Source organism: Hypanus sabinus, chromosome 1, assembly GCF_030144855.1.
Source record: "Hypanus sabinus isolate sHypSab1 chromosome 1, sHypSab1.hap1, whole genome shotgun sequence".
Lineage (NCBI taxonomy): Eukaryota > Metazoa > Chordata > Chondrichthyes > Myliobatiformes > Dasyatidae > Hypanus > Hypanus sabinus.
The window spans coordinates 49,217,138-49,243,512 of NC_082706.1; the positions used below are offsets into that span (position 1 = coordinate 49,217,138).

Sequence of the window (26,375 nt, forward strand, 5' to 3'; positions counted from 1 at the left end):
TACACACAGGACTTATGGACTCCGTGGAAGCCAGGCACAAGATCATCCCAAACCTTTCTGAGAAACAAAACCGCGAGCTGTCCTTGATCACATTTTGACTAGTTGACAGATAATCAACCCCTTGCCAATGTAAAAATGCCCATTGGTTCTCTTGTGGTTGTTCAACCAGACGAACCTGTGCAAATATTCAGTGCCATCCCACTGCCTCCTTCCCAAATCCTATGTACGCCAAATATGCCCCGCAGAAAAAATAATTCCAAACATTCCTGGGCATCCTTAACACCTCAGTCTAAGTTGTCAATCCTTTATCGCCATTCTAAGCTACCCTTCAACACCTACTAGATTCCTCCTGTGACCCAATTCTGAAAATACCACGAATGTCTACTGGTCTTCCCAACTGTCTTCATATGGGGCATCCATTAACTCCACTCACTAACCTTTCCTGCACTCACTGCAAGGTAACCCTGTCCCTCCTGAGGTACAGGAACCAAAACAACACCACTGAACAGCGCATCCTTCTGCTCCAGAGGATCCTTGACATCCACAAGAAGCGCACATTCGCTGTATCAGAAAGACAGTATCGATTTAACCCCCTCAGTTCTGTTTGTAGTTTGTTTGTTTGGTCTATGTATGTATATTCATCTATGTATGGATGTATCTAATGATCTAACAATAATTTATGTATTTACTCGTTTTTTTACTTGTACCCTGTTGATTATTAATTTATTGTTTGTTTATTATTTATTTAATTATTCTTTCATTCATTTGTTGTCATCCATTTATTCATTTATGTGATTTTTTTTGTATTTGATTTCCTGTGTGTTTATTTTGCAACTACCAACGAGACAATTATCTCACGAATCTACACAGGTAAAGTCCACCAGAAGGAGAGAAAGGACAGGTAAGGTCTGTATTTTGGAAATTATGTCATTGAATAAATGAAGCCTGAACTATGACCTAGAGGTGGGGTCTGAACCCTCACAACAGTTGAAGTATTAGAATTCAATTTAACAAGTAAATATGAAAATTAGCAGCAGTCACCTTGAGGATTGCTATGAAATTACCGGATTCACAAGTTGAAAAGTGAAAGAAACCTGCCGCTCTTATCCACTTTGGTTCATAGGCGACTCCTAACGCATTCAAACTTCTGCCTGCTCCTGGGTACTGGTGGATTATAAGTGACGTCCACATCCGATGAATGAAGGACGAAGCTGCTTCTCTCTAGTGTAGTACCTGAATCTCAGCACTTGACTCAACACGAATTATCTCAAATATTCTCAATCCATTATCCCCTCTTATTTTGCTGCATGCGAACCAGCTGTTTTAATGCATTTTTTTCATCGAAACAGAGCCCTTTATCCTCTGGATTAACTAATCCAGTTCTTCTGCACTAACCAATCTCCTGTGTTTTAACAGAACCTGTTTCCAATGTCACTGTTACATCTAATGCCACCCAATTGATCGAGTACAATGACACCGTGAGCCTAACCTGCTTCGCAAATGGCACAGATATCTCTTACCTGTGGCTTGAAGAAAATACCCCGATAACTTCTGGTGGCAGGTTTGAACTGAGTGCCGATAATACCATACTGACTATTGCTGGAGTGTTACGGACAGATGGATGTTTCACCTGTCGCGCATCCAACTTGATTAATAACTTAACAAGCGACCCGTTTTGTCTTGATGTTAACTGTAAGTGTCAAGAGAGGCCTGTATTTCAACAGATTATTATTAGTCCTGCTGGGCATGGGGATTTGGTGGGAGTGGGGACATATTATACTTGCGACAGTAGCATAGTGATGATCTCGTTAGACTAATACCCTATTCAGTGGACACTCGAATATCCAAATGCCCTCGGCAGCTGCAAAGTCAAACTTCAAACCTAAAACTTCAAAACTGAAAAACCAGACTCAGTAACAGTGACCATTAAAAGACCAAATCTTTGGGAGAATGGAATCTGGGTCACTCGTGTACGTCAGGTGAATGAAATGCGCGGGGTAAATCTTCTTCCATATATGAAACTCCCGGCCCAACAACCTGGATGTTTCCTTACCAGCCCCTGAGTACAAAGAGAATGTACATTGGATGCCGGCACTGCCGGTAATGGCTATTTCCTGTAACCAGAAGAGGTCACATTTTTCTGTGTGCAATTCCTAAACGATGGAGACAGGCATTTGGTACCTCAGTGGAAATTTGCACCACTGACGTCCACCATAAAGTTTCACTAGTTTAAGTGCAGAGCAGGATGTGTAATAACATTCAGGTTAATTTATGTCACGTCTAATTTTGTATTTCCTGTCGAACCTATTCCTATGCTGGACAACTTTCGGTGTTCCTGATTGGTTCTGCACAGAGCTAGAGCTTCAATGACTCACCCCAGAACCCTAAACTGTGAAAGAAATCAGCCATGAAAATAAGCATAATTTAGAGAACCGCTTCAGGATGACGAATTCCCAGAGTTAGAATCACCCTCTGGACGGACGTCTGAAGAAATTAGAAGCTAGGAACAACTGGAGATGCATCCAGTATGCGAGCAAAAAATTATTGTCCCCTGATTGATATAACAGTTGCCATCCCCAGTGGGTTTACCCTAAGTGGTCTAAATTACCTTCCCAATATTCACACAGGGACTGGGACTGTCAATGGGATTAAGCACGAAAATGAGACTAAATCTGGAAGTATCTTGCACGCCCTTATGTCATTGTGTCCTGTTGGGCATTTATTGAATCTCTTGGGTGGGTCGTCCTTTTTTGATGGATTAATTATCTCTTTCCGTTTTGTGGAATTTCTCACGATTATGTCCATCAGATGACACATGGGCAGCCGAGTCAGGGAAGTCACAAGGGGAGATGTTTGTCCCGGGCGGACGCTGTGGAGCCCTGTGTTCCATGTTTTCGGGGCGGGGAAGGCTGGTAGAAATAGTTTTGGGAATATAATTTAATTTGTAGTGAAATATGATTTATTGCTTCTGATTTATAGTCCAATGCATTCACCGGCAGGCAGGGCATGTGTTGGTACGCAATCTCTCGTGGTGGGCTGCCCTCCCTTTCCTGCTCAGCTTCGCTGCTGCTTTTTGCAGTTCGTGTAATTTATTACAATTAGTTTTGTGCGTTTGTTTTAGACGGACCGGATCGTCCGAATATCGCTACTAACACCACTGCTTACATTGCTGGAAGCACCATCACGTTAACATGCTCTGCAGACTCCCGTCCTGCTGCTATCCTGAAATGGCATTTCAGCGGTGCCTTGCGTCAACCTGGGAAGGAGCTTGTCCTTGACAACATTTCTGTGAACGAGACAGGGAATTATACTTGTCAGGCCTATAACAATATCACAGAAAGGTTTAATGCCTCAACTCGGAAAATAACTGTGCTCGGTACGTAATACATTCCCACTTTATCTGTCGAAGAGAATACAATAGTGATAATATGCACTCGGTCATTGATCTAAGCTGCTGAATTTGATCCGAATACCGATTGAAAACATTGATTTGCACATTGCACGTTGTTCTATTGACAGTTATTATTTGTTCACATAGTTACTCAAGGAAGGACACAGTCTTTTTTACCAATCTGGACGAGCATATACGTGACTCCCGACAGAACCATCGTGTGAACGTTTCACTGCCACCAGTTTCACTGGATGGGAACGGTGCAACAGATAGGGGACAAGCGGTAAATTCCGATCATAACCACATCGAGCACAGACTTTTCACAAATAGCATTCCAGAAGCCCTTAAGATGGTTTTCGTAATAGTTAAGCAACCAAGGTACAAACCAAGGCAACTCAACGTTAACCCAGCCTGTATGTATAAGGTCCAGATGCGAAACTGTGACAGTCCATTTCTGTTCACGCAGCCTAACCCACAGAGTTCCTCCAGATGGTCTGCGTGTTGCTCCGGTCACTCCTGTCCCTCTCTCTACAGGCAGCTGTCCAAATGGAATGTGCAAGGTTCCCGGTTTTCTCCGGCTGATTATAAGTGAATGAGCTTAACTCTACCTCTTTACGCAGTTTTCATCAGTGTTCTCCGGATCCCTCTCACAGTTTGTTCCGAAGTTTAACACGTTATCACCATACAACTCACGGCTCTGAAAATACCCAGGTCTGCTGTCTGGGTCATCTGACCGTGACACGTAGACCTTACTCGTTGCTTCAGCTGGGTTTGTCATAGTTCCGTGGTCTTCGCAGTCTCTCCACAGGGTTTTACATCCTCTGCAAGTCACCAGGATAGCAACTTGTTCGCAAGAGGTGGCCTGACCTCATCAGTCATATTCCCAATCGGAACCAAGGCTCACAGGGGAACCACTCAGCACACCGGTCATGTGCTAGCACCTTGTGGACCAATGCCTCTTATTCTCAAGCCTTGCACTTTCCCTGACACTGATCCCAGTAGATTTCAAAGTCCTGGATGTTAAATTATAAATGAAACATCTTGCTATTCTCGTTTAATTCCCTCACAGTTTCCTAGTATCACGGAGTTGAACCCGCGTCCCAGTCTCAGTGTTGTAGCCGTTTGCAGCAGCTCCACTAACTGCGCCCTCGACAACACCCAACTCCCACCACCACCTCACCTCACGCACGCACACGCACACACGCGCACACACACACACACACACACACACACACACACACACACACACACACACACACACACACACACACACACACACACACACACACACACACACACTATTTTAACCCAATCAGATCGCGGAACCTAATCACATCCACGTTCTGTTTAGCATAAATATGTTTTTGCAGCCGGCCGAGTTGAATTCGTCAGAATAGCAACAAAAGTGTGATAGACTCACAACAGTTGTTTAACAAATGCAATTCTGACAACCTAACGCCAAATCATTTCATTGCCGATTTCCTCGAACACGAGCCCGGCAGTCCACATAGTCCCCAGCTCAAGGGCCTACAGAAAGAGCCAGTTTCTCTAACAAACAATCGTGTAACGACTGTCGGGGTGATCATGTTACAAGATTTGCCGTCATCAACTGGTTTCTGTTGTTAAAGAAAGGCAGTCTCGCCCGATATTTCCATTTTGATTACTTTGGTTGCCAACCTCATACAAACAATCGAAGTTTAATCACACAATAATGCATCCACGTATTTAAAGGTATTAGCAACAAGGTTATTATTCATATGACATAAAAAATAATAATTCCTTTAACCATTTCACCTTTCACCCTGAACCTATACAGTCTCACTGAAACTCAATGAAAAAAAGCCTGCTTGCATTTAGCCTTTCTATACCCCTCATAATTCTGTATACCTCTATCAAATGTCCCCTCTATCTTCCACATTCTAGGGAATAAAGTCCTGAAGTAGAAAATGTGACAGTCGCTGGTGACACCAGTACAGGTAGCCCAAACTGAGCTTGGAAAGGTGGTTGTGAGTTGCATTCTTGAACTCTTGCATGTTGTTGTTGTCCCATAACTAACAGGTTAGGTTCGGTGAAATAGCCGTCCCCGTGAAGGCTCATCCCTTCTGTAAACTGTATTGTGGTTACATGGCAAGAGCAGTCTGACAGCGGCTCTCTAAAGACAGTCTTCATCTACTACAAACGGCAGTGACAGTGGGTACTGTGGCACAACACCACTCGTAGACTTGGAAAATCCTTGCTGTGCCTTCTCTGTCATTCGCTCAAAATCAGCTCCTGGGCATTAGCATGCCACCTTCCTAGGACAGTGAAGAGTGAGAAGATAATGTCAGTAACACCCAATACCCATAAATGATAAAAAAAAGATCACAGGAGAAAGAAAGAGGCCTCCAAACCCATTATCTGTCCATTCTTAATGGGCTAAGTAGGGATACATTGAATATATTTAGAAAGGAAAAACAAAATGTGCTGGAGTTCCTTCTCAGAAGTTCCAGAATCTCTGAAGTTTATAGAAGGATCTATGAAGAGTGAATAATTGAATGTACAACGAATGAATCAGGCAGAGTTTTAGACTGTTGTTGCAGGGTGGGGTGAGCGTGGGGCTGTTAGTTATTCATTTGTCGCAATGAACAGGCCAGAAAATGGAACTGATTCTGCTAGCAGATCAGTAACCATCTACTAAAAGGCTGAACTAGCAAGAAGGGCTACCCCGTTATACATGTTTAATGAGCATTTATCTACAACATCCTTTGAAGTTATCAAATAAGTTAAATCTCCAACAAAAAATCTTTTCTTACTTGAAGTCTCACGGCTAGCTTATTGATTTGTCTGAACTCTATTTAGAATTAAGTATTAACGTTAGGTTTTTCGGATATTCACCAGGTGTATTTGTAAGTTCAAGGGAAGTGTAGATCTCTCTTAGTAAACATTATCCCTGCTAATGAGTATCCAGAAGATGAATGTCTATTCTGAGCAAGCTGTTTGGTTTTATCTTATCGCCTAAGAAGAAAATATCTAGGTTAATATATAACCAGACAGCACATGTTTATGATTGGTAACAGATGGTTGGCAAGGACAATATGAGCTGAATGTTCCATCAGCATCCAGTGCTCCCGGTGTGGCCTTCATTTATTGGTGAGACCCAGTGCAGACTGGGAGACAACTTTGCTGAATACCTACACTCTGTCCGCCAGAGAAAGCAGGATCTCCCAGTGGCCACATATTTTAATTCCACATCCCATTCCCATTCTGATATGTCTATCCATGGCCTCCTCTACTGTCAAGGTGAAGCCACACGCAGGTTGGAGGAACAACACCTTATATTCCGTCTGGTTAGCCTCCAAACTGATGGCATGAACATTAATTTTTCTAACTTCCATTAATGCCCCTCCTCCCCTTCTTACCCCAACCGTTATTTTTCCCCTTTTTCTTTTCTCTCTCTTTTTTTCTCTCTCTGTCCCTCTCACAATCACTCCTTGCCTGCTCTCCATCTCCCTCTGGTGCTCCCCTCCCACTTTCTTTCTGCCTGGGACTCCCTTCCCATGATCCTCTCACTTCACCAGCTGTGTATCCCTTTTGCCAATGAACTTTCCAGCTCTTAGCTTCATCCCTCCTCTCCTGTCTTCTCCTATCACTTCGGATCTCCCCTCCCCCTCCCACTTACAAATCTCTTACTATCTCTTCTTTCAGTTAGCCCTGATGAAGGGTCTCAGACCGAAACGTTGACAGTGCTTCTTCCTATAGATGCTGCTGGCCTGCTGCATTCCACCAGCATTTTGTGTGTGTTGTTTTATCTCCATGTTGTGTGAACTATAGCTCTATGGCTGATCTAATGCTGTCCTGTGGTTGTTATTACAAAGGACTTTATCCTGCGTGTTTTATTGGTTTTAATGTTTACTTATGGCATACAGTATTTACTGATGGGGGGAAATGCACAGACATGGAGCATCACACCAAAGGTTATGACCAGAAATCTTCACAGTCAGTTTGCCTTCAATAAAAATTCCCACCTTGGGAAAGTGTGAGGAAGAGAGATAAGAGATCAAGTTTGGGGGTGAGAAACTTCAACATCATGCAAGTTAATGGAATTGTTCACTACACCTCGGAGATTATGAAGGGGCTGATATCAAAATGGGTGCAAACAATATATATATATATATATATATATATACTGTACACAGTTGAAGTCAGAAGTTTAGCCAAATACATTTAAACTCAGGTTTTCACAGTTCCTGACATTTAATCATTTAATGCAAGAAAACATTCCCTGTCTTAGGTCAGTTAGGATCACTACTTTATTTTAAGAATATGAAATGTCAGAATAATAGTGGAGAGAGTGATTTATTTCAGCTTTTATTTCTTTTATCACATTCCCAGTGGGTTAGAAGTTTACATACACTTTGTTAGTATTTGGTAGCATTGCCTTTTAATTGTTTAACTTGGATCAAACATTTTGGGTGGCCTTGCACAAGCTTCTCACAATAAGTTGCTGGAATTTTGTTACATTCCTCTAGACAGAACTGGTATAACCGAGTCAGGTTTGTAGATCTCCTTGCTCGCACACGCTTTTTCAGTTCTGCCCACAAATTTTCTATTGGATTGAGGTCAGGGCTTAGTGATTGCCACTCCTATACCTTGACTTTGTTGTCCTTAAGCAATTTTGTCACAACTTTGGAGGTATGCTTGGGGTCATTGTCTATTTGGAATACCCATTTGTGACCATGCTTTAACTTCCTGGCTGATGTCTTGAGATATTTCTTCAATATATCCACATATTTTTCCTTCCTCATGATACCATCTATTTTGTAAAGTGCACCAGTCCCTCCTACAGCAAAGCACCCCCACAACATGATGCAGCCTCCCCCATGCTTCACGGCAGGGATAGTGTTCCTCAGCTTGCAAGCCTCACCCTTTTTCCTCCAAGCATAACGATGGTCATTATGGTCAAATGGTTCCATTTTTATTTCATCAGACCAGAGAGCATTTCTCCAAAAAATAAGGTCTTTGTCCCCATGTGCACTTGCAAACTGTAGTCTGGCTTTTTCATGGTGGTTTTGGAGCAGTGGGTTCTTCCTTGCTAGGCAGCCTTTCAAGCTATATCAATATAGGACTCGTTTTACTGTGGATATAGATGCTTGTCTACCTGCTTCCTCCAGCATCTTCACAAGGTCCTTTGCTGTTGTTCTGAGCTTGATTGGCACTTTTTGCACCAAAGTACATTCTTCTCTGGGAGACAGGATGTGTCTCCTTCCTGAGCGATATGATGGCTATGGTGTTTATACTTGTGTACTATTGTTTGTACAGATGAACGTAGTACCTTCAGGCGTTTAGAAAAACCAAACTCGAGAACGTCACAATTTTTTTTCTCTGAGGTCTTGGCTGATTTCATTTGATTTTGTTTGTAAACTTCTAACCCACTGGAATTGTGATATTGTCAATTAAAAGTGAAATAATCTGTCTGTAAACAATTGTTGGAAAAATTACTCGTGTCATGCACAAAGTAGATACCCTGACATCTTGCCAAAACTATAGTTTGGTAATATGAAGTCTCTGGAGTGGTTAAACAATATATATATAAAGGGAGAGAGAGAGAGATTCACACTGATGAAGCAGAACCAATCAACTATACTTTTTTAAACAACAACATCCCTTCCAAATGGAATCCTTCCTTTATTTCATAGGTTATGGTCACAGTGATCTTTCCTACTGCAAATAAATGATTCATCAGTATAACATATAAATTGAAGTTTAACCAATACACAGGTGCTTTCTGGATAATAAGTTTTACTGTTCCTTGAAAGTCAAGTAGTACCTTGTCAGTAAATCACAAGGACATGATTGACAAATGGAATTGTTGGTCATTCGTCCCATCAAGCTAGTTCTGCCATTGAATGCAGTGATCACTTCTCCATGTTCTCAGAACCCTTCAGTCCCCGATTGCCCAGTGAATCCATCACTCTTATGTTGGCCTTAAATGGACTGTGACTCATTCTCCACAACCCTCTATGGATTCAAAGTCCCAAAATGTTCATGATCAGAAGCTGATGACCACATAATTCAGTAACTCTGCCTCATCCTGCATTTCTCCAATTCCTTGAAGTGAGGAAATATCCTAATGATCACTGGACTTCTCTGCTGTCTATCTGGATGTCAGGTCAAACTGAAATTTAAAATAATAAAGCTAACTCAGGAACATCAAAAAATTGAAGTTTTGGGCCACTTGGCTCTTCTGTCTGCATCACAATTCAAATGATCAAGATGGATCTGCAATGGATTCATCTCTTCTCTTCTAGTTCTCTATATCCCTCGGTCTTTCAAATATTTCTCAATTTCCACCCTACTTGTATCCAATGGTCCAGCCTCCAGCTCCATCAGAGGCAGAGAATTCCACTGATCCACCTCCCTCTGAGTGAAGACATTCCCACACACCTGCCTTCTCAATGGCTGGTTGTATATTTGTGGATTATGTTAGTTTATTCATGACTCTCCCACTAGTGGAAACAATATAGAATTGCACATAAAGCAGTGCAGTACGGGAACAGATGCCTTGGCCCATCATGTCTGTAGTGGCCATGTTGCCAGATTACATTCTACCCATCTGCCTACACACTATCCATATACCTGCACTTTCTGTGTGTCCTTGCTTCTTGAACACCAATATGGCAACTGTTTCAATTACCATCCCAGGGAATCCTATTTCAGACACCTAACATTCACTGTGACAAAAAGTTAGATGGCACATCATCTTTACACTCCTTCTTTGTTTACCTAATACATTGACCCTGCCAAGCATCCTAGTATATGATCTGGTTGAGCACGATCATAAAGATCATGTTTCTGAATTCTGAAGAAGACAATCCTAAGCTTTCTAGGTTGTGGTTAAGATTAAGGGTTAGTGTTCAGGCCCTACATCGAGGTTCATGTTCAGGCCCTGTATTAGGGTTTCTGGAATACCCTACATTTGGTTGTTTTGATAGGACATCCCAGACTTTTGCTTGGTAAATCCTTTTGAATTGCCTGTTAATGCTACTATATTTTTAGGTAAAGGACTGAAGTCTATAAACAGTATTCTAAATCAGAATGAGAATCGAGTTTAATATCACTGGCACATATCGTGAAATTTGTTGTTTGCCACAGCAGTATATTGCAATGCATAATAACAAAAACTATAAATTACAAAGTAAAATGCATATATATTAAATTAAATAAGTAAAGCAAAAAGAACAAAAATAAGGAAAACATGTGCTCTCTGTACGATCCTATGTAACAGTAGTCATGCCCTCCTCTTCATAAACTCCAATTCATTTACTATTGATGCTGATGTATGAGTCATGATCATAACTTGTTGTACAGAGCCTCAGCAGATATGATTGGACTGCAGTAAAAAGGAGTAATTCCATTCCCCTTTTACTTCTATTTACAGAGCTTATTTCTAACGTCAGTGTAAACATCAGCAATTCACAACCTAAGGAAAACGATACCGTTTTATTCACTTGTGTTGCAAGTGGCACAATTCAGAGAAGAACATGGTTTAAAGATGACAAACTCATCCAGAGTGATAACAGAATAAGTACATCTCCAGATAATGCGAATCTGACCATAACTGGTCTTCTCAGGAATGACACAGGAAAATATAAATGTAACGTTAGCAATGAATTCAGCAGCGACAGTGCAGAAATCGACCTGCAGGTTAACTGTAAGTACACAGGCAGCTCATTACATTATATTACATTCAATATTAGTTTTAATAGAAACAAATTTCCATCTTGATTTCTGTTATAGATGGGCCAGACAACATCACGATTCATCCACAGGGTCCAGTTAAGAAATATACTGGTGAATTTCTGACATTACAGTGTTTTGCCGATTCGGTTCCCAGTGGTGAATATTCATGGTCTAATGGGACAAATAGTGTGATAACAGGACAGACCTACAACATCACATCAGTAGAGAAGTTTGACAGTGGAAATTATACTTGTCAGGTTAATAACACTATAACCATGAAAAGCAACAGTCTTACTGTAGAGGTCTCCATACAGGGTGAGTAAAAGTTTCTGACTATATTCCACTTCAATCAACCTCTTTAATTTCTAAGCAATGTTATTTTGCAATTTTCACATAATGCTCTTCTGTCTAGTTTTGTCATCAGAGGGAAATTTTAATCAGTGTTTTTGGGAGAGTGAATGTGAAGCAGAGTAAGAGAAGTAATGTGAAGGGATTAATTAGCAGTAGTTTTGCTATAAATTTAAAATGTTCATTTAAGTCTTCAGTGAATAATGTTCCATGTCATGTTTGCAAGAACCTTGATATCAGAAGAACAGGTAGAACTTGTTAGTTAGAATAATGGAGAGCCGTGTTTTTATCTGCCACAGTAACTGAGGGGCATTCTGTGCCCATGATTGTAAACAGGATCACTCAAAGCTGTTCTTCACGGTGACAACTCCTTTTGACATCACTACCTATTGTGGAGTGAATCTCCTGAAGTTCTGAGAAGTAGTAAGGTTTCTCAGAACACAGAACCCTGAGCAGTATGAATGCAATTTCACAAAGTTAAGGAAACAATCCTTTTGTGAATAAAATACTGTAACTGGGCATACCAAATGAACCAATCTTGAAGCAATTACAAGGTTTCAAGTAACACAATGTTCAGGAGTATAAACAGAAAGCATTGGAAACACTCAACAAGTCAAGCAACACCTATGAAAGGAGAAACAGAGGTTGACATCCCAATGTAGGATGGGGAGGTGGCAGAAAATGAACACAACACTTAAATATGAACTGAACTATCACTGGAGAGAGATGGGATTGCTCAAACAAGTCAGACAAAGGATCTTTGACTTGAATCATTTCTTGCTCCCTGGAGGCTACCAGATGACTTGTGTGTTTTCCAGGATTTCCTCTTGTTTTTTAATATCATATTTCCAGTATCTCCAGTGTTTGCATTCTCTTTTGCATAAAATTCTGTTAAATCCAAAGTAAAGGGTGAAAGAAACTCAGTTAACCCTTCCTGATAGACAGAGGAACGGTGATGTATGTATACTTCAAGGCACCCAGTGAAAAAGCAGCCGGCATGATCAAGGATCCCACTCACTATGGACATTCTCTCTCTTCTCTCTTCTCCAACCCCTCTCCTCAGACAGACAAAACAAAATCCTAAAAGCACAAACCAGCAGGCATAAGTACAGATTCCATCTCATCTGGCTTTTCCAATCTAGCTTGTAATGAACTCACACTTCAGATTTTGCTGTGCTGCAATTTTTGGGTAGCTTTTACACCTTACATGGTTACATTACATTGTTAGTGATTACCTTATTCTAGCTCACTGTACCGTGTAATGATTTGATCTGTGTAACCAATATTGAAAACAAGACATGCACCTTGATACTGTGACAAACCCTGTACAACTCTGCAGCACAGGACACAATGAATGCGTGGCTAGTCTAGCACACAGTACAATCGCAGGATATCGGTCACAATCTGCAGTAATCAAATGTCACATGTGGGACATTTACGGACACCCCAATTTAAGCAGGATGCTAGTGTTCTACAGAGATCCAGAGAGTGATTTCCCACAACGGTTCCAAAGGGAGCAATTTCAGCTTCAGCTTCAGTATGAACAAGTGTATTTTTGCCAAAATATGCACGGGCTTGTGGAACAGTTGTTTACATAGTGTATTGCAGTGGTGAACTCATTGTCTCGGGAGAAGGGCTGGGGATGTGTTGGAAACAGTGCTTTCAAATGGGAATTGAACGAGAGTGAGAATAATATACAGAGATACAAAACCAGAAGATTATATATACTCAGAGGGTTGAGTGGTCCACTTGTGTTGGTGTGACATGGTTTGGAATTTCAAGGACCTCTAAATGATTGTGCCCAGGAGTGTTTCATTTTTTTTTTCTTTTTGGCATTGTTTTGCTACAAGAAAGAATTGGAAGAGTTACTTTAATGTTACATTTTACTGTCACTAAATCATCCTCTCTCCATGAAAACTGGAATCATTCAGAATCAGTATCAGAATTAGGTTTAATATCATTGGCATATGTCATGAAATTTGTTGTTTTGCAGCAGTACATTGCAATACAAAATAAGAAAAAACTATACCTGTCAATAAGCATATTTTAAAAAAATGGAATAACTAGTGCAAAAAGCGAGGGAAAAGAGTGAGCAGGTTTTCATTGTCCATTCAGAAACCTAATGAAGAGCTGGTTGTGAAACACTGAGTGTGTGCCTTCAAGCTTCTGTACCTCCTCCATGATGAGAAGACAATTTAGCCTGGGTAATGGAAATCCTAACGATGGATGCTGCCTCAAAACATTACATTTCAAAGGTGTGCTTGATGCTGGGGAGGCCAGTGCCCACGATGGAGCTGGTTGAGTTTACAACTTCTGCAGCTTTTTCCGATCCTGTGCAGTGGCCCCTCCTCCTCAAATGCTGAGCAGGATGCTTCCATTATTTCTCCTGACACTAATTCGCAGCAAGATTATGTGCAGATGTCAGCTTTCATCTTGCCTGTCAAACAAAGTTGAAGTTGATAGCACTCAAAAAATATAACAAAATGTTCTAATATTATCTGGTTTCTGTGAATTACAAAGCAAATACATCCTGCGCTTTTTTGCTAATCAGGTAGAGCTGAGATGGATTAGTGTTTATCAACTTACTCAAACCACAAGAAATATCAACTTATAGACATTTAAAGATCAGACCATGCAGCAACTTGCTGTAACAAAGGCAGGACAGAATTCATTCAAAATGGAGACAGGCACTTAAATGTACCTGCTTGAGTAATGGTAACATTAAAAAATTAGAGTCACAGATTCAGAGGGCAATACAGCAGAGGTACAGCCCCTTCAGCCCATACTGACCACAGTACTCATCCAGCAAGTTCCCATTTCATATGTTCAGCCCATATACCTCAAATCCCCAACGCTATCAAGGTGCTTCCTAATTTATACCACTGTACCTTCCTCAGCCACTTTTTCAGGCAGCTCGTTCCATGTACTCATTACCCTATCTCTTGTGTTCTTTTACATCATTTTCTTCTTACCCTAAATACGTGTATTCTTGTTTAAGACTACCTGAACCTGATAAGAGACTATTATCATGCACATTCTATGTAGTATTCAGGTCCTACCAACATCCTCATATTTATTTTTACTGTACTTTTCTTGTTTAACTATGACTTACATAGAAGAGGGTGACCAGATGTGTACATGGTCCAAGGTATTTGGGTGACAGTTTGACAACTGGTTAAAAATAGAGAGGCTCTAGAACTTGGAATTAGCCAAAATCTTATGGAAGGATGGGGCACACTGAAGGTTCAAGTGGAGTATCCTTACTCCTGTTACCTGTGTCACTATGCACTCCACTGTGCAGAAAATCACACTGGAGGCAAAAGTCCTGAGGATTGAGAATAAACATGGGAAACTGTAGCATCTTCTCCCTGTAAAAGAAGGCAAATTTCTATAGTCATTTGAATGATGGGTTGTTGGGGGGTTCACTGTGTGGGAAATATCGACTTTAGTAGGTCCCCACATGTGAATGAGAGGACAATTAATTGGCAACACAAGTAGAAACGGTGGTGTAAAAGGCACACATCATCCTTGCCTTCATCAGTCAGGAGATTGAGGTTAAAGGTTGAGAAGTAATAGGTTTCAATGGGTATATTTATTGTCAAAGAAATGTACACAATATACATCCTGAAATTCTTTTTCTTCATAAACATCCATGAAAACAAAGGAGTGCTCCATAGAATGAATAAATATTAGAAAACCAAAGCCTCCCCCCAGCTCCCTCCACCCATGCATAATCAACAGCAAAGCAAAAAACCCCTATCCCCCACCCAGCACTTAATCATGCAGCAAAGCATCAATAAAGACACAGACTTGCAGTGTCCCAAAGACTAATTGTTCACCCGGTAATTCGATATGCCATAAGCTCCCTTCCCTAATAAGGAAAAAAAGAGATGTCCCCATTTCACAACGAGAGGGGAGACATAAGAAAACAACTTGCTGATTTATGATTCCAATGCCTGTTGTGTCACTTCTTCTGAGCTCTGTGCTCTGGTCTCTGGGCACACAGCCAGCATCCAGCTCACTGCTTTCGATCTTCCATCTCCCATGACACATCCATTTTCTGTGCCGGCACTGACCTCTAATCCGCTGGCCTCCAGAGCCACAAGAATCTGGCACCCTGAGGGCACACTACTGCTCTAGGGTATCGAAAAGCAGCCAGTTGTGAGATGCTGAGAGTGGGTCCCATTTTCGTAAGGAACTGAAGTTTGTTGCAGTAATGATGCAGTATATAGAACTTTGACCAGTTCACATCAGGAGTACTATGTGCAGTTCTGGTCACCCCATTACAGGTAGTAAGTGGAGGCTTTTGAGAGGGTGCTGAAAATGTTCACCTGTAATCTACCTAGAGGAGAGGTTTGCTATGGAACATTGGTGGCTGACAGGAGGCCTGATAGAGGTTTTATAAAGTTATGTCAGAGCAGTTAGAGTAAAACATCAGAGCTGTTTTGGCACAGTGGAAATTTAAACACTGGAGGCCACAGTTTTAAGAACGGAGACAGGAAATATTTGCAAGATGCACAGGCCAAGTTGAATTTTTGCACAGAGTGGTGCATGTCCAGAAAGGGCTCCCATGGAGGTAATGGAGGGAGACAGGGTAGTGACATTTAGGAGGCACTTAAACACAAACAGGAACAGACAAGGAATCGATGATATAGATGGTGTGAATGCAGAGGTGTGTTTTAAAGTGGCACTATGGTCAGTAAATACATCAAGGGCCAAAAGCCTTGAATTGTGTGATATACTGCTGCATGCTCTGTGTTCCATTCCCAGTTTCAGACTCACTATTTCATCGACAAATGTTCTGATTTGTAAATGTTTTTTAAGCCATTTCTATTGTCTCCAATGTCCACCTTACCAAAACTGTTCCCCTCATTGAGCCAAATTTCTTGCTAACATACTGTACAAAATGGTCACTGCAAAACACGTGTCTTCTGGAATGAACAAGTGAGCTTCTTAAAATAAAGGCAAAAGCAATCCAGTGAGTTTCATGTCTAATCCATGAATTTTATGGGTTGATTTAAATATCAAATAGACCAGATATGTGTGTAAAATAATGTGAGCACATAGATAAAATGAAGTCACAGCTTTTCACACTGGAGTTCGGGATAGGTAATTACAGGGCATTGGTTTAAGGTGAGAGAGGAGAGATCTAATAGGAACCTCAATAGCAAAATTATCACCCAGAAGGTGATCGGTATATGGAAGCTGCCAGGGGAAGAGGCTGAGACGGACATTTAAAAGGTATGTAAATCAAGAAGCTTTACCAAGACATGAGCCAAACACAGGCAGCTGGGACTACCATGAATTGGAATCTGAATCTGTATAGAGCATTTGGGATAAGTGCCTGTTTCCATGTGGTATAATTATATACCTTCATGTACAACTAAGATTTAGAGCCTGCTATTTTGAACTGCAGTAAAACACAATCCCTTGTTATCAAAGTCAATCAAAGTAGAATGGACATTTACTGTGCTATGTTCCACTGGGTTATCATAAGTGCATAGACCCTAAAACATAGTAGCATAATTAAGCCATTCAGTCCTTCGTGTCCGACTTATTATCTCTCTCAACCCCATCCACATAACCTTCTCCACATAACCTTTAATTCTCTGATTAATCAAGAATTTGTCAACATCTGCTTTAAATTTACTCAATGAATTGGCCCCCACATCCATCCATGGCAATAAATTCCACAGATTCACGATCCTCTGGCTGAAATTCCTTCTTGTCTCTGTTCTAAATGGACATCACTCTAATCTGAGGCTGTGCCCTGTAATCCTAGACTCGCCTACTATTAGAAGCATCCTCTCAACAACCACTCTAACTCAGCCTTTCAATTATTCCATAGGTTTCAATGATATCTCATTATCTCTTCATCTTCAGATCCACTACCAACAAAATCACCTCCAGGCGGTTCAAGCGGTTTGTCAGGTGGAGCAATAGCCGGGATTGTGATTGGAGTAATTGCTGGAGTGGTGCTGGCGTGTGGATTAGCTTTCTGCATCATCAAGACAAAGACAAGCAGGTAAAGACATTTCATTCAAACCTTCCCTGCATGTTGACAATACTCTGTAATGCCTGATGTCCTAATGTAACCAGAGATTTTTACATTTCACACGTTGTTATGTGTATGAATGCAGCTTTAAAATAACTCACCTTTTATCTGTCAGTCAGTCAATGTTCATTGCCATCACTGGTATTGTCTACAAGTTCTGCTTCTGTTAATTCGACAGGGATCTAAATAATTCTGTGAAGGGTCAATCTGGGCTTGTAGTGACTTTCACTACTTTGTTACAAATGACATATTTTTTTGTGTGCAGTTTTGATCAGGTCCCTTCAAGAGATTCAGTGTCAAACTCTTACATTTTAAGCAATGAGTTTACTTTAATATAGATGTCATGTGTCTAAAGACAAGGTGAACATTTATCGCCCCTTGATGAGGATGCATCACCTCGGTGTACCACTGCTGTCTGTGTGGTGAATTCCCCCTTAGAAAGCATTGAGTGTCTATAAATCACCAAGTGGCATAGTGGGTGGAGCCGCTGGCTGCAGTGCCAGTGATGTGGGTTTGAACCTGACCTCAAGTGTTAACTGTGTGCTGAGTCTGCTCTCCGTTTTACCATGTGAGATTACTCCCACGTCCCAACAAGATGCAGGTTAGTTTTATCACTATTAATCAGTCATTAGGTAGAGTCATTGGAGATGTGGGGTTCAATGAGAATACCAAGAATTAGAGACAGGAGTTGTTTAATCGACCTTTCTAATATGTCCCACAGTTCAGTACCATCAGGCCTTATCTCCCATTCCATCCCAATTCCTCTTTGCTGTTAATCTTCCATGCGTTTCCCCCCACCAGTGATCTGTCCTCCAATTCACATCAGGTCCGAGAAATTCAGAGATCCTCCACCTTCTGCCAAAAGTACCCACCTCACACAGTGTTAAATGATCAGTGGCCCTGTCCACCCCTACCCATTGATCCTGTAAAACTGACCCCTCAATCAAGACTCTCTCACTGAGGAGAAACATAACTACATTCACCCTGTCCTGTGTCCTCAGTGACTGACATGCTTCAGTAAGGTTACTCTCATTCCTCTATCAGCCCGAACAACCTACACACAACTTAGAACATAAAACAGGAAGAGGCCCATTGGCCCACAGTATTATGCCAACCTAATTATATTAGTAATAAAAACCAACTAAATGAAATCATTCTGCCTTCTCAATATACATATCTTTCAATTTCCTGTTATATATCCCTATTTAAGAGCCTCTTGAATACCACCATATTTCCCTCCACTACCACACAAGGCAGCATATTCCAGACCCCTACCACTTTCTGTGTAAAAAAACATTTATCCCCTCTCACTTTAAGTGCATGCCCTCTGATTTTAGACATTTTGATGCAAGGAAAATGATACTCTTCTCTATCTGTGCCTCTCATAATCTTATAAAGCACTATCAGATCTTCCGTCGGACTCTGCCGCTCCAGAGCAATCAGCCAAAGTTTGTCAAACCTCTCCTTATAGTGCATTCTATCTAATTAGGCAGCATCCATGAGCCACTTCTGCGCCCTCTCCAAAACTTGTGTGTCCTTCCTGTAATGAGATGATCAGAACTGATTGCAATACTCCAAATGCAGATTAACCAGAGTTTTATAAATATTCAACATAACCTCCGGACTCTTGAAATAAATTGCTAGACTAACAAAAACAATGATGCACCATCAATAACTCTCAGAAACGGGAGGCAAAAGATAGGCTTTTATTAGCTGCAAGAGACCACGATTAGTAGCAAGAGACCACCACACAACATCCTGGAGACTGAGGGGGGTGTAGTGTTTCCAACCGCCTTTATAAAGGGGTCTGTGGGAGGAGCCACAGGAGCAGTCAGCAGAGGGGTGTGGCCAGACAGGTATATCACCACAGACAAACAGATCATTCTTGGACATTCTTGATAGCTCAACCCTATCATCCCAGGTACCAATGCAATAAATCTCCTTTTGACTGCCTCCAGTGCTAGTCTCTCTGCAAACAAATGAACCCAATCCATGCCCATCAGTCCTGGTGTGGCCTTGCCAACACATCAAGTGTGTATCTATACCTCCTTCTTCTGAACTCCAATCTTCTGCTAATGACTAGGTTTTGAACAAATCGGTGCTTAGTGACTGGCACAGTTGTAGGGTTGAATTGCCCATTTGTACGCATTTTAAGATCCTTCAGCAATGGTCATTCCATGCTCCTTTCATGCCCCAGCTACCCAATCCCAAATGAGCTTCCCATACTTCCGCTCCTTCCCCCCCGCCCACAGAGAGGTCCACACCCCAAGAGCTCATCCATCATCAGAGATTTGCTACCGTGGCCAAGACATGGGCACCTCCGCTTGCAGCCATCTCAGTCACTATAATTATTTATTTCAAGGAGCTCATCAACCAGTGACAAACATTGACAGGCAGTGCAGTGGTAGTAGGATTCTAAATATCAATCTATAATTGCTCTCATTCCCAGCATTCAATAATGACCCTTCTAGCCAGTAATTGCTGACATGTCATAAACAGTAAATACCTCATGTGTTTAGTTGGAACCCTAGGGAGTTTTGCCACAACAATACTCCTAACACCCATGGCAACTCATGTTGAGGTATCATTACTAGAAAGTGAAGTCTCTTGTTTGAGACAGTTACAATGCCTATGAGGTAGCCCACTCTTGTTTTTGGTGACCTTGTTGTGCTTCTTCCCTATTCATCACTCTTCCGAAATTTTTAATGCAAAGTTATCTAAACAAATGCACAAAGATAAGATACAGGAGCAGAATTAGGCCATTTGGCCCATCAGGTCTGCTCCACCATTTCATCATGGCTGATCCATTTTTCCTCTCAGCCCCAGTTGCTGCCCTCTCCCTGAATCCCTTCATGCCCTGACCAATCAAGAACCTATCAACCTCTGCCTTGATTACATGTAAAGACTCAACCTTCACAGTTGCCTGCAGCAACAAATTCCACAGGTTCACCACTCTCTCCATCTCTATTCTAAAAGAACACCACTCTATTCTGAGGCTATGACCTCTGATCTGAGATTCACCCACCATAGGGAACATTCTCTCCCCATCCACTCAATCAAAGCCTTTCACTGTTCGATAGGTTTCAAATAGGTCACCCCTCATCCTTCTGAATTCCCGTGAAAACAGGCCAAGAACCAGCAAGTGCTCTACATTTGGCAAACCGTCCATCCTGATAATCTTTCAAGTTGATACACTGGGAGACAGGCACAGGCAGCAGTTAGATGTCAGAAGTACTGGGACTCCAGAGCTAGAAGTTTGGACAACAGATAATCTGCAGGAGGGAATCAGATGGGTTGAGCCGAGCAGCATCTGTTAGGGGAAAAGAATTGTGCACTGTTCCCCAATGTCCCCCACCTGCCTTATAAATGCATCTCAGCCTTCTGAGCTCCCCTATCAGACTGTGTTGTTCCAGTTGATTCTATGATGATTTGACAGTCAGACTGCCACATCCTGCAAGTGTTACTTTCTTTGTGTGTGGGAGAGAATGCTTGTGTGTGTATATGTTTATGTGACAGAATGTGTGTGTGAGAGTCTGTAGGTAAGCGCTTGTGGGTGTAGGTGGGTATCTGTCAGTGTCAGTATGTATGCATGTGACTGAATGAGGTGCATGAGTGTCTGTACATAAGTGTTAGAATGTCAGTGTGTGTGAGTGAGTGTGTAATTAAATGTGGGAGGGATTGTCATTGTCTGTGTGTACCTGTGTCTGACTGAGAGTGTGAGAGAGACCGAGTCTGTGTGTGTGTGTGTGTGTGTGTGTGTGAGCTCTACCCAGACTACTCAGTTGCACTCCAGCACAATGTTAGCTGAAGAGGAAATACCCCAGTGTATAGATGGGAGAAGTAGCATTTCTGCGGCAGAGAGCAGGTTACAAGGAAAGTAAATGAAAGGGTGTGGCTCTGGGAAATCCACTAGAGTAGATGAACTGAATGGCCACATTTATGTCTTTCTGAAAGAAGCATTTGAAATTGGTTTATTATTCCTACAAGTATCCAGATATAGTAGGCATGAACACTGTTCTTTTCTTGCCATCCAGATAGATGTGCTGATAGTTTTTAAGAGCCGGATCATAATGTTACCCTTACAGTGAAACTGTAGTGCAGGTAGACAAATAAAGCATGGATGAAGTAACACTGTACAAAAGGCTTAGGCACCTGTGATTTTTATATAAACTATGATTTAGATACTTATATTTCATCTTGACTAATCTGTTGGAGTTTTTTCAGGGTGTAACAAGGATGTTAGATGAGGGTAAGCCAGTAGATGTTGTGTACCTAGATTTTCAGAAGGCATTCGATAAGGTGCCACATAGGAGATTGGTGAGTAAAATCAGAGCTCATGGCATTGGGGGCAGGGTTTCAACATGGATAGAAAACTGGTTGGCAGATAGAAAGCAAAGGGTAGCAGTGAATGGGTGTTTCTCGGACTGGCTGGAGGTGACTAGTGGGGTACCACAGGGCTCTGTATTGGGACCACAGCTCTTTACGATTTATGTCAATGATTTAGATGAGGGCATTGAAAACTATATCAGCAAGTTTGCTGACGATACTAAACTGGGTGGCAGTGTGACAAGCGAAGAGGACGTTAGGAGAATACAGGGAGACTTGGATAGGCTGAGTGAATGGGCAGATACTTGGCAGATGTCATTCAATGTGAATAAATGTGAAGTTATCCACTTTGGAAGCAGGAACAAGAGGGCAGAGTATTGTCAGAACGGTGTCGAGTTAGGTAAGGGAGAAATGCAAAGAGACCTAGGAGTCCTAGTTCACCAGTCAATGAAGGTGAATGAGCAAGTGCAACAGGCAGTGAAGAGGGCAAATGGAATGTTGGCCTTTGTTACAAGGGGAATTGAATACAAGAGCAAAGATGTTCTTTTGCATTTGTACAGGGCCCTGGTGAGACCACACCTGGAATATTGTGTACAGTTTTGGTCTCCAGGTTTAAGGAAGGACATTCTGGCAATTGAGGAAGTGCAGCGTAGATTCACTAGGTTGATTCCTGGGATGGCAGGGCTGTCTTACGCAGAGAGATTGGAGAGATTAGGCTTGTACACGCTGGAATTGAGGAGATTGAGAGGGGATCTGATTGAAACGTTTAAGATAATTAAAGGATTTGATAGGATTGAGGCAGGAAATATGTTCCAGATGTTGGGAGAGTCCAGTACCAGAGGGCATGGATTGAGAATAAGAGGTCAGTTATTTAAAACAGAGTTGAGGAAGAGCTTCTTCTCCCAGAGAGTTGTGGAGGTGTGGAATGCACTGCCTCGGAAGACGGTGGAGGCCAATTCTCTGGATGCTTTCAAGAAGGAGCTGGATAGATATCTGATGGATAGGGGAATCAAGGGATATGGGGACAAGGCAGGGACTGGGTATTGATAGTGAATGATCACCATGATCTCAGAATGGCGGTGCAGACTCGAGGGGCTGAATGGTCTACTTCTGCACCTATTGTCTATTGTCTATTGTCTATTATCTTCAATGTTCGTGTGTCATTAGAAAACATGAAGTTTTGGATTTCTGAACATTCATTTTCCAATAACAATGTGACAGAATGTTTTGTATTTCATTAGAAAAAGTAAAAAAAGTAACATATTGAGTAACAGGCCACTTTTCAAATAAAACTTCATTACATGGTAGGTGTATAGCTCAGTGCGTAATTAAACAAAAATAACAAACAGGATGCTAATGTTCAATGACTTAATGTTTTGAATAAGCTAAACTGATTAACTGAAGCAGAAATAAGTGTAGAAGGAATCACAATCAAGCTAAAAGATGAGGGTGTTGCAGAGGTGATAGTTTAACTCTCAAATTATCAACTCTTACACCATGGCAAGAGTGAGCATAGCAACATGACACAAGGTGGCCATCCTGCATCTGCAATTATCTCCAAAGCAGAAATGTTGCAGCAGACAGGAGTTTCAGGAAACACACACAAAATACCGGAGGAACTCAGCAGCCAGCCAGCATCTGTGGAAGAGTAGTCGATGTTTTGAGTTGAAACCCTTCAATGTGCTCCCCAAGCTCTTCTGAAGAAGCACAAAGAAACGAGAAAAATTGAGGATCAGTGTGTGTTCGGCATGTATCATGCAGCAGACAGAAGATGCATGAAACTGATGTCCCTTCTAAATTGGGAGGAGTCCAAAACTGCTATCACCCCTGAACTGATAGAAACCACTGGAACTTTTTAAGAGTCTGGAGAAGTCTTGTCTGACATAGGCTTCATGAAAGAATTGTTGCTAAAAAGCCTTTCCTCCAAAGTGGAAACAAAACCAAGAGACTCCACTATGCACAAAAACAGAAGTACTGGGGTGCTGAACAATGGCAGCAAGTGCTCTGGACTGAGGAGTCAAAATTTGAAATTTTTGACTCTAACAGGAGACAGTTTTTCCACATATGAGCTGGAAGGAGAAACAAGGATGAGTATCTGCAGCCAAGAGTGAAGCACAGTAGAGGTTACCTGCGGGTTTGGAGTTGGTGATATGGTCAGAATTAATGGAATGTTCTATGGTGAGAAGTAAAATCAGATTCTCATCCATCTCACAATCTTGTCAGGGAGGAAATGACCCCCAGAAATATGGCCAATTCCATATAGCACTACCTTCAACAAAAAGAAGAAGAAGGAGCACTTCAACAGCTACTATCGCCTGCACAGAGCCAGGATCTCAGCATCATTCAATCTGTCTCAGATTGTCTGGAGGGACAGAAGCAAGTCAGACAGCTAAATTCTGGAGAACTGTCTCAAGTTCTCCAAGATGCTTGGAAGATCATACCAGCCAATTTACTTACACAACTGCATGACAGAGAATTGATAAAGTTTTAAAGGGAAAGGTGGTCACAGCAAATATTGCTTTGATTTATTTTTTTTTTTAACTGTTTACTGCTGTTTATATTTTTGATATTTAGAAGCTTTTCATTTCATTATTTTTGAAAGCATCTTCACTTTAAACAATATTTTTACATGTGCCTAAGACTTTAGCACAGTACCGTAGATTGGGCGAGCTGGTCTTTAGCTAATGAGGTCTGTTCAATTTTAATAGCAGGACAGAAGCTGTCCTTATACTGGTTATACATTCTTTCAGACTTTTGGACCTCCTTCTAGATGAGAAGGACATGAAGACGGAATGTTCAGTGTGGGTGTGCATTTTGATTATGCTGCTAATCTACTGAGATATCAAGAAATTTAGACAAACTCCACCGAGGAGAGGCAGCTCTCTGTGAAGTACTGAGCTGCGTAGTGTCTTGCAGTCCTGGGCAGAATATTTAGTACAGCAAGCCATGGTGCAAATCCCCATGGCTGAGAGTTACAGATTGCTTGGCAACTGACTGCTGGCATCGCCACAATGTGAGTCCAAGTTAGCCAGTTCAGGGCTACAGCTGCTGCTAACAATTGTGCAACGTTGTCAAGTGATTTTTGCTGGCTGCAGGCACACTCACCTTGCCATGATCTGTGAATAGAGAATGTAAAGGAGGTCACTCATTGTCCACTCACAGAAGAGTCTGAAGTCATAACAACTCCATAATTTAAGAGAAGGAGAGCCATATCCCAAATTCTGCCTCTCACTCCTGCTTACACTTTCCTTTTATTTTAATGAACTAACTGTAACAGTCCAATTTTACCAGGGTGGAGTTAGAACCTTTAGCCTATTGGTTAACTGTCCATCAGCATTACTGCCTATTCCTGGCATCAATATGAGGAAACAAAATGTCCTGCCCTCCATTTAAGTTGTTTTCAGATTGTGTTTCTTAAACAAGTTAAGTTCTGTTTGAATCATCACAAATCTCATTATTTTTGTTCTCATGCTATCTCTCAGATCTGGACAGCATAGTCATAGTCAAAGAATGACACGGTCAGGAAACAGGCCTGATTATTGTGGCAAGTGTCCCATTCTGAGCTGTTCCCATTAGCCTGTATTTGGCCAATATCCCTTTAAACTTTTCCTAACCGTGTACCTGTCCAAGCAGCTTTTAAATGTTAAAGTTGCTCCTGCCTCTGGCAGCATATTCTACACATATACAACCTTCTATGTGAAGAGGTTGTCCCCTCGGGCCCGTTTAAATCCTGCCCCTCACATCTTAACCCTATGTGCTGTAGTTGTAGATTCCCATAACCAGGGAGAAAGATTACCCATTTATGTTATCTATGCCCCTCGTGAATTTCTTTACCTCCATATGGTCAATCCTTTGCTTCCTATGCTCAATGTAAAACAGTCCCAGCCTGTCCTATCTCTCCATAAGCCTTGTACTTACTGCCTGTTAAGTCCCTGGTGCTTAGGGCAGCAATGGAGGTCCTCTATCTCTGATAGTGCTCAGGGCTTCCTTCATCATGCCAGGAGTTCCTCTCAATTTCCGCTTCTAACAATCATGCAGGTGGTGACTCAGGAATATCATCACACTCAGATGTAGAAGGATTCTTGATTGCTGTTTCCATAACTATTTTCTCCTGAGCTGAACCCCCACACCTGGAGGGCCAGTGGACCACTCTTAGTCTGTCCTCTACCCTTTGACCTGCTTGGCATGAATGAAACTACAAGGAGCCAAATCATAAAATGCTGACTCCAGCTTTCCGGGTCCTTGAGGCACGCAAGCCTCCAAACCACAACAAGTTTGTGGTCCTTTTGGAGATCCATTTCCCAAGAGCCCGTGTAAAATCCTTGAGAATCTCTTCTGCATCATCTCCAAATTAGTAATACCCTCCTTCCCTGCTGCCAGAGTTTTGTATAGTTGAATCATGATACCCTAACTCTTGTACTTAGTACGTTGAATGAAGAAGGCAATTGTGTCCTCACCTTGACCCAACCAGACCCCATGTTTGATTGAACTTCCATAGTTTATTCCACCTTTTCTGAGATTCCACCACCGGACAGC

General features: G+C 41.7%; 1 protein-coding gene across 1 annotated transcript in view; it reads left to right on the forward strand.

Moving 5' to 3' along the window:
• The window catches only part of LOC132399850 (carcinoembryonic antigen-related cell adhesion molecule 5-like), a 96,368-nt gene that overhangs the window by 37,771 nt on the left and 32,222 nt on the right, over nt 1-26,375 (forward strand). Inside the window, exons 7-11 of the mRNA XM_059980725.1 lie at nt 1,417-1,692; nt 3,122-3,376; nt 10,809-11,081; nt 11,168-11,425; nt 17,342-17,483. Coding sequence (XP_059836708.1) covers nt 1,417-1,692; nt 3,122-3,376; nt 10,809-11,081; nt 11,168-11,425; nt 17,342-17,483 — 1,204 coding nt within the window. The remainder of the gene's footprint in view (nt 1-1,416; nt 1,693-3,121; nt 3,377-10,808; nt 11,082-11,167; nt 11,426-17,341; nt 17,484-26,375) is intronic.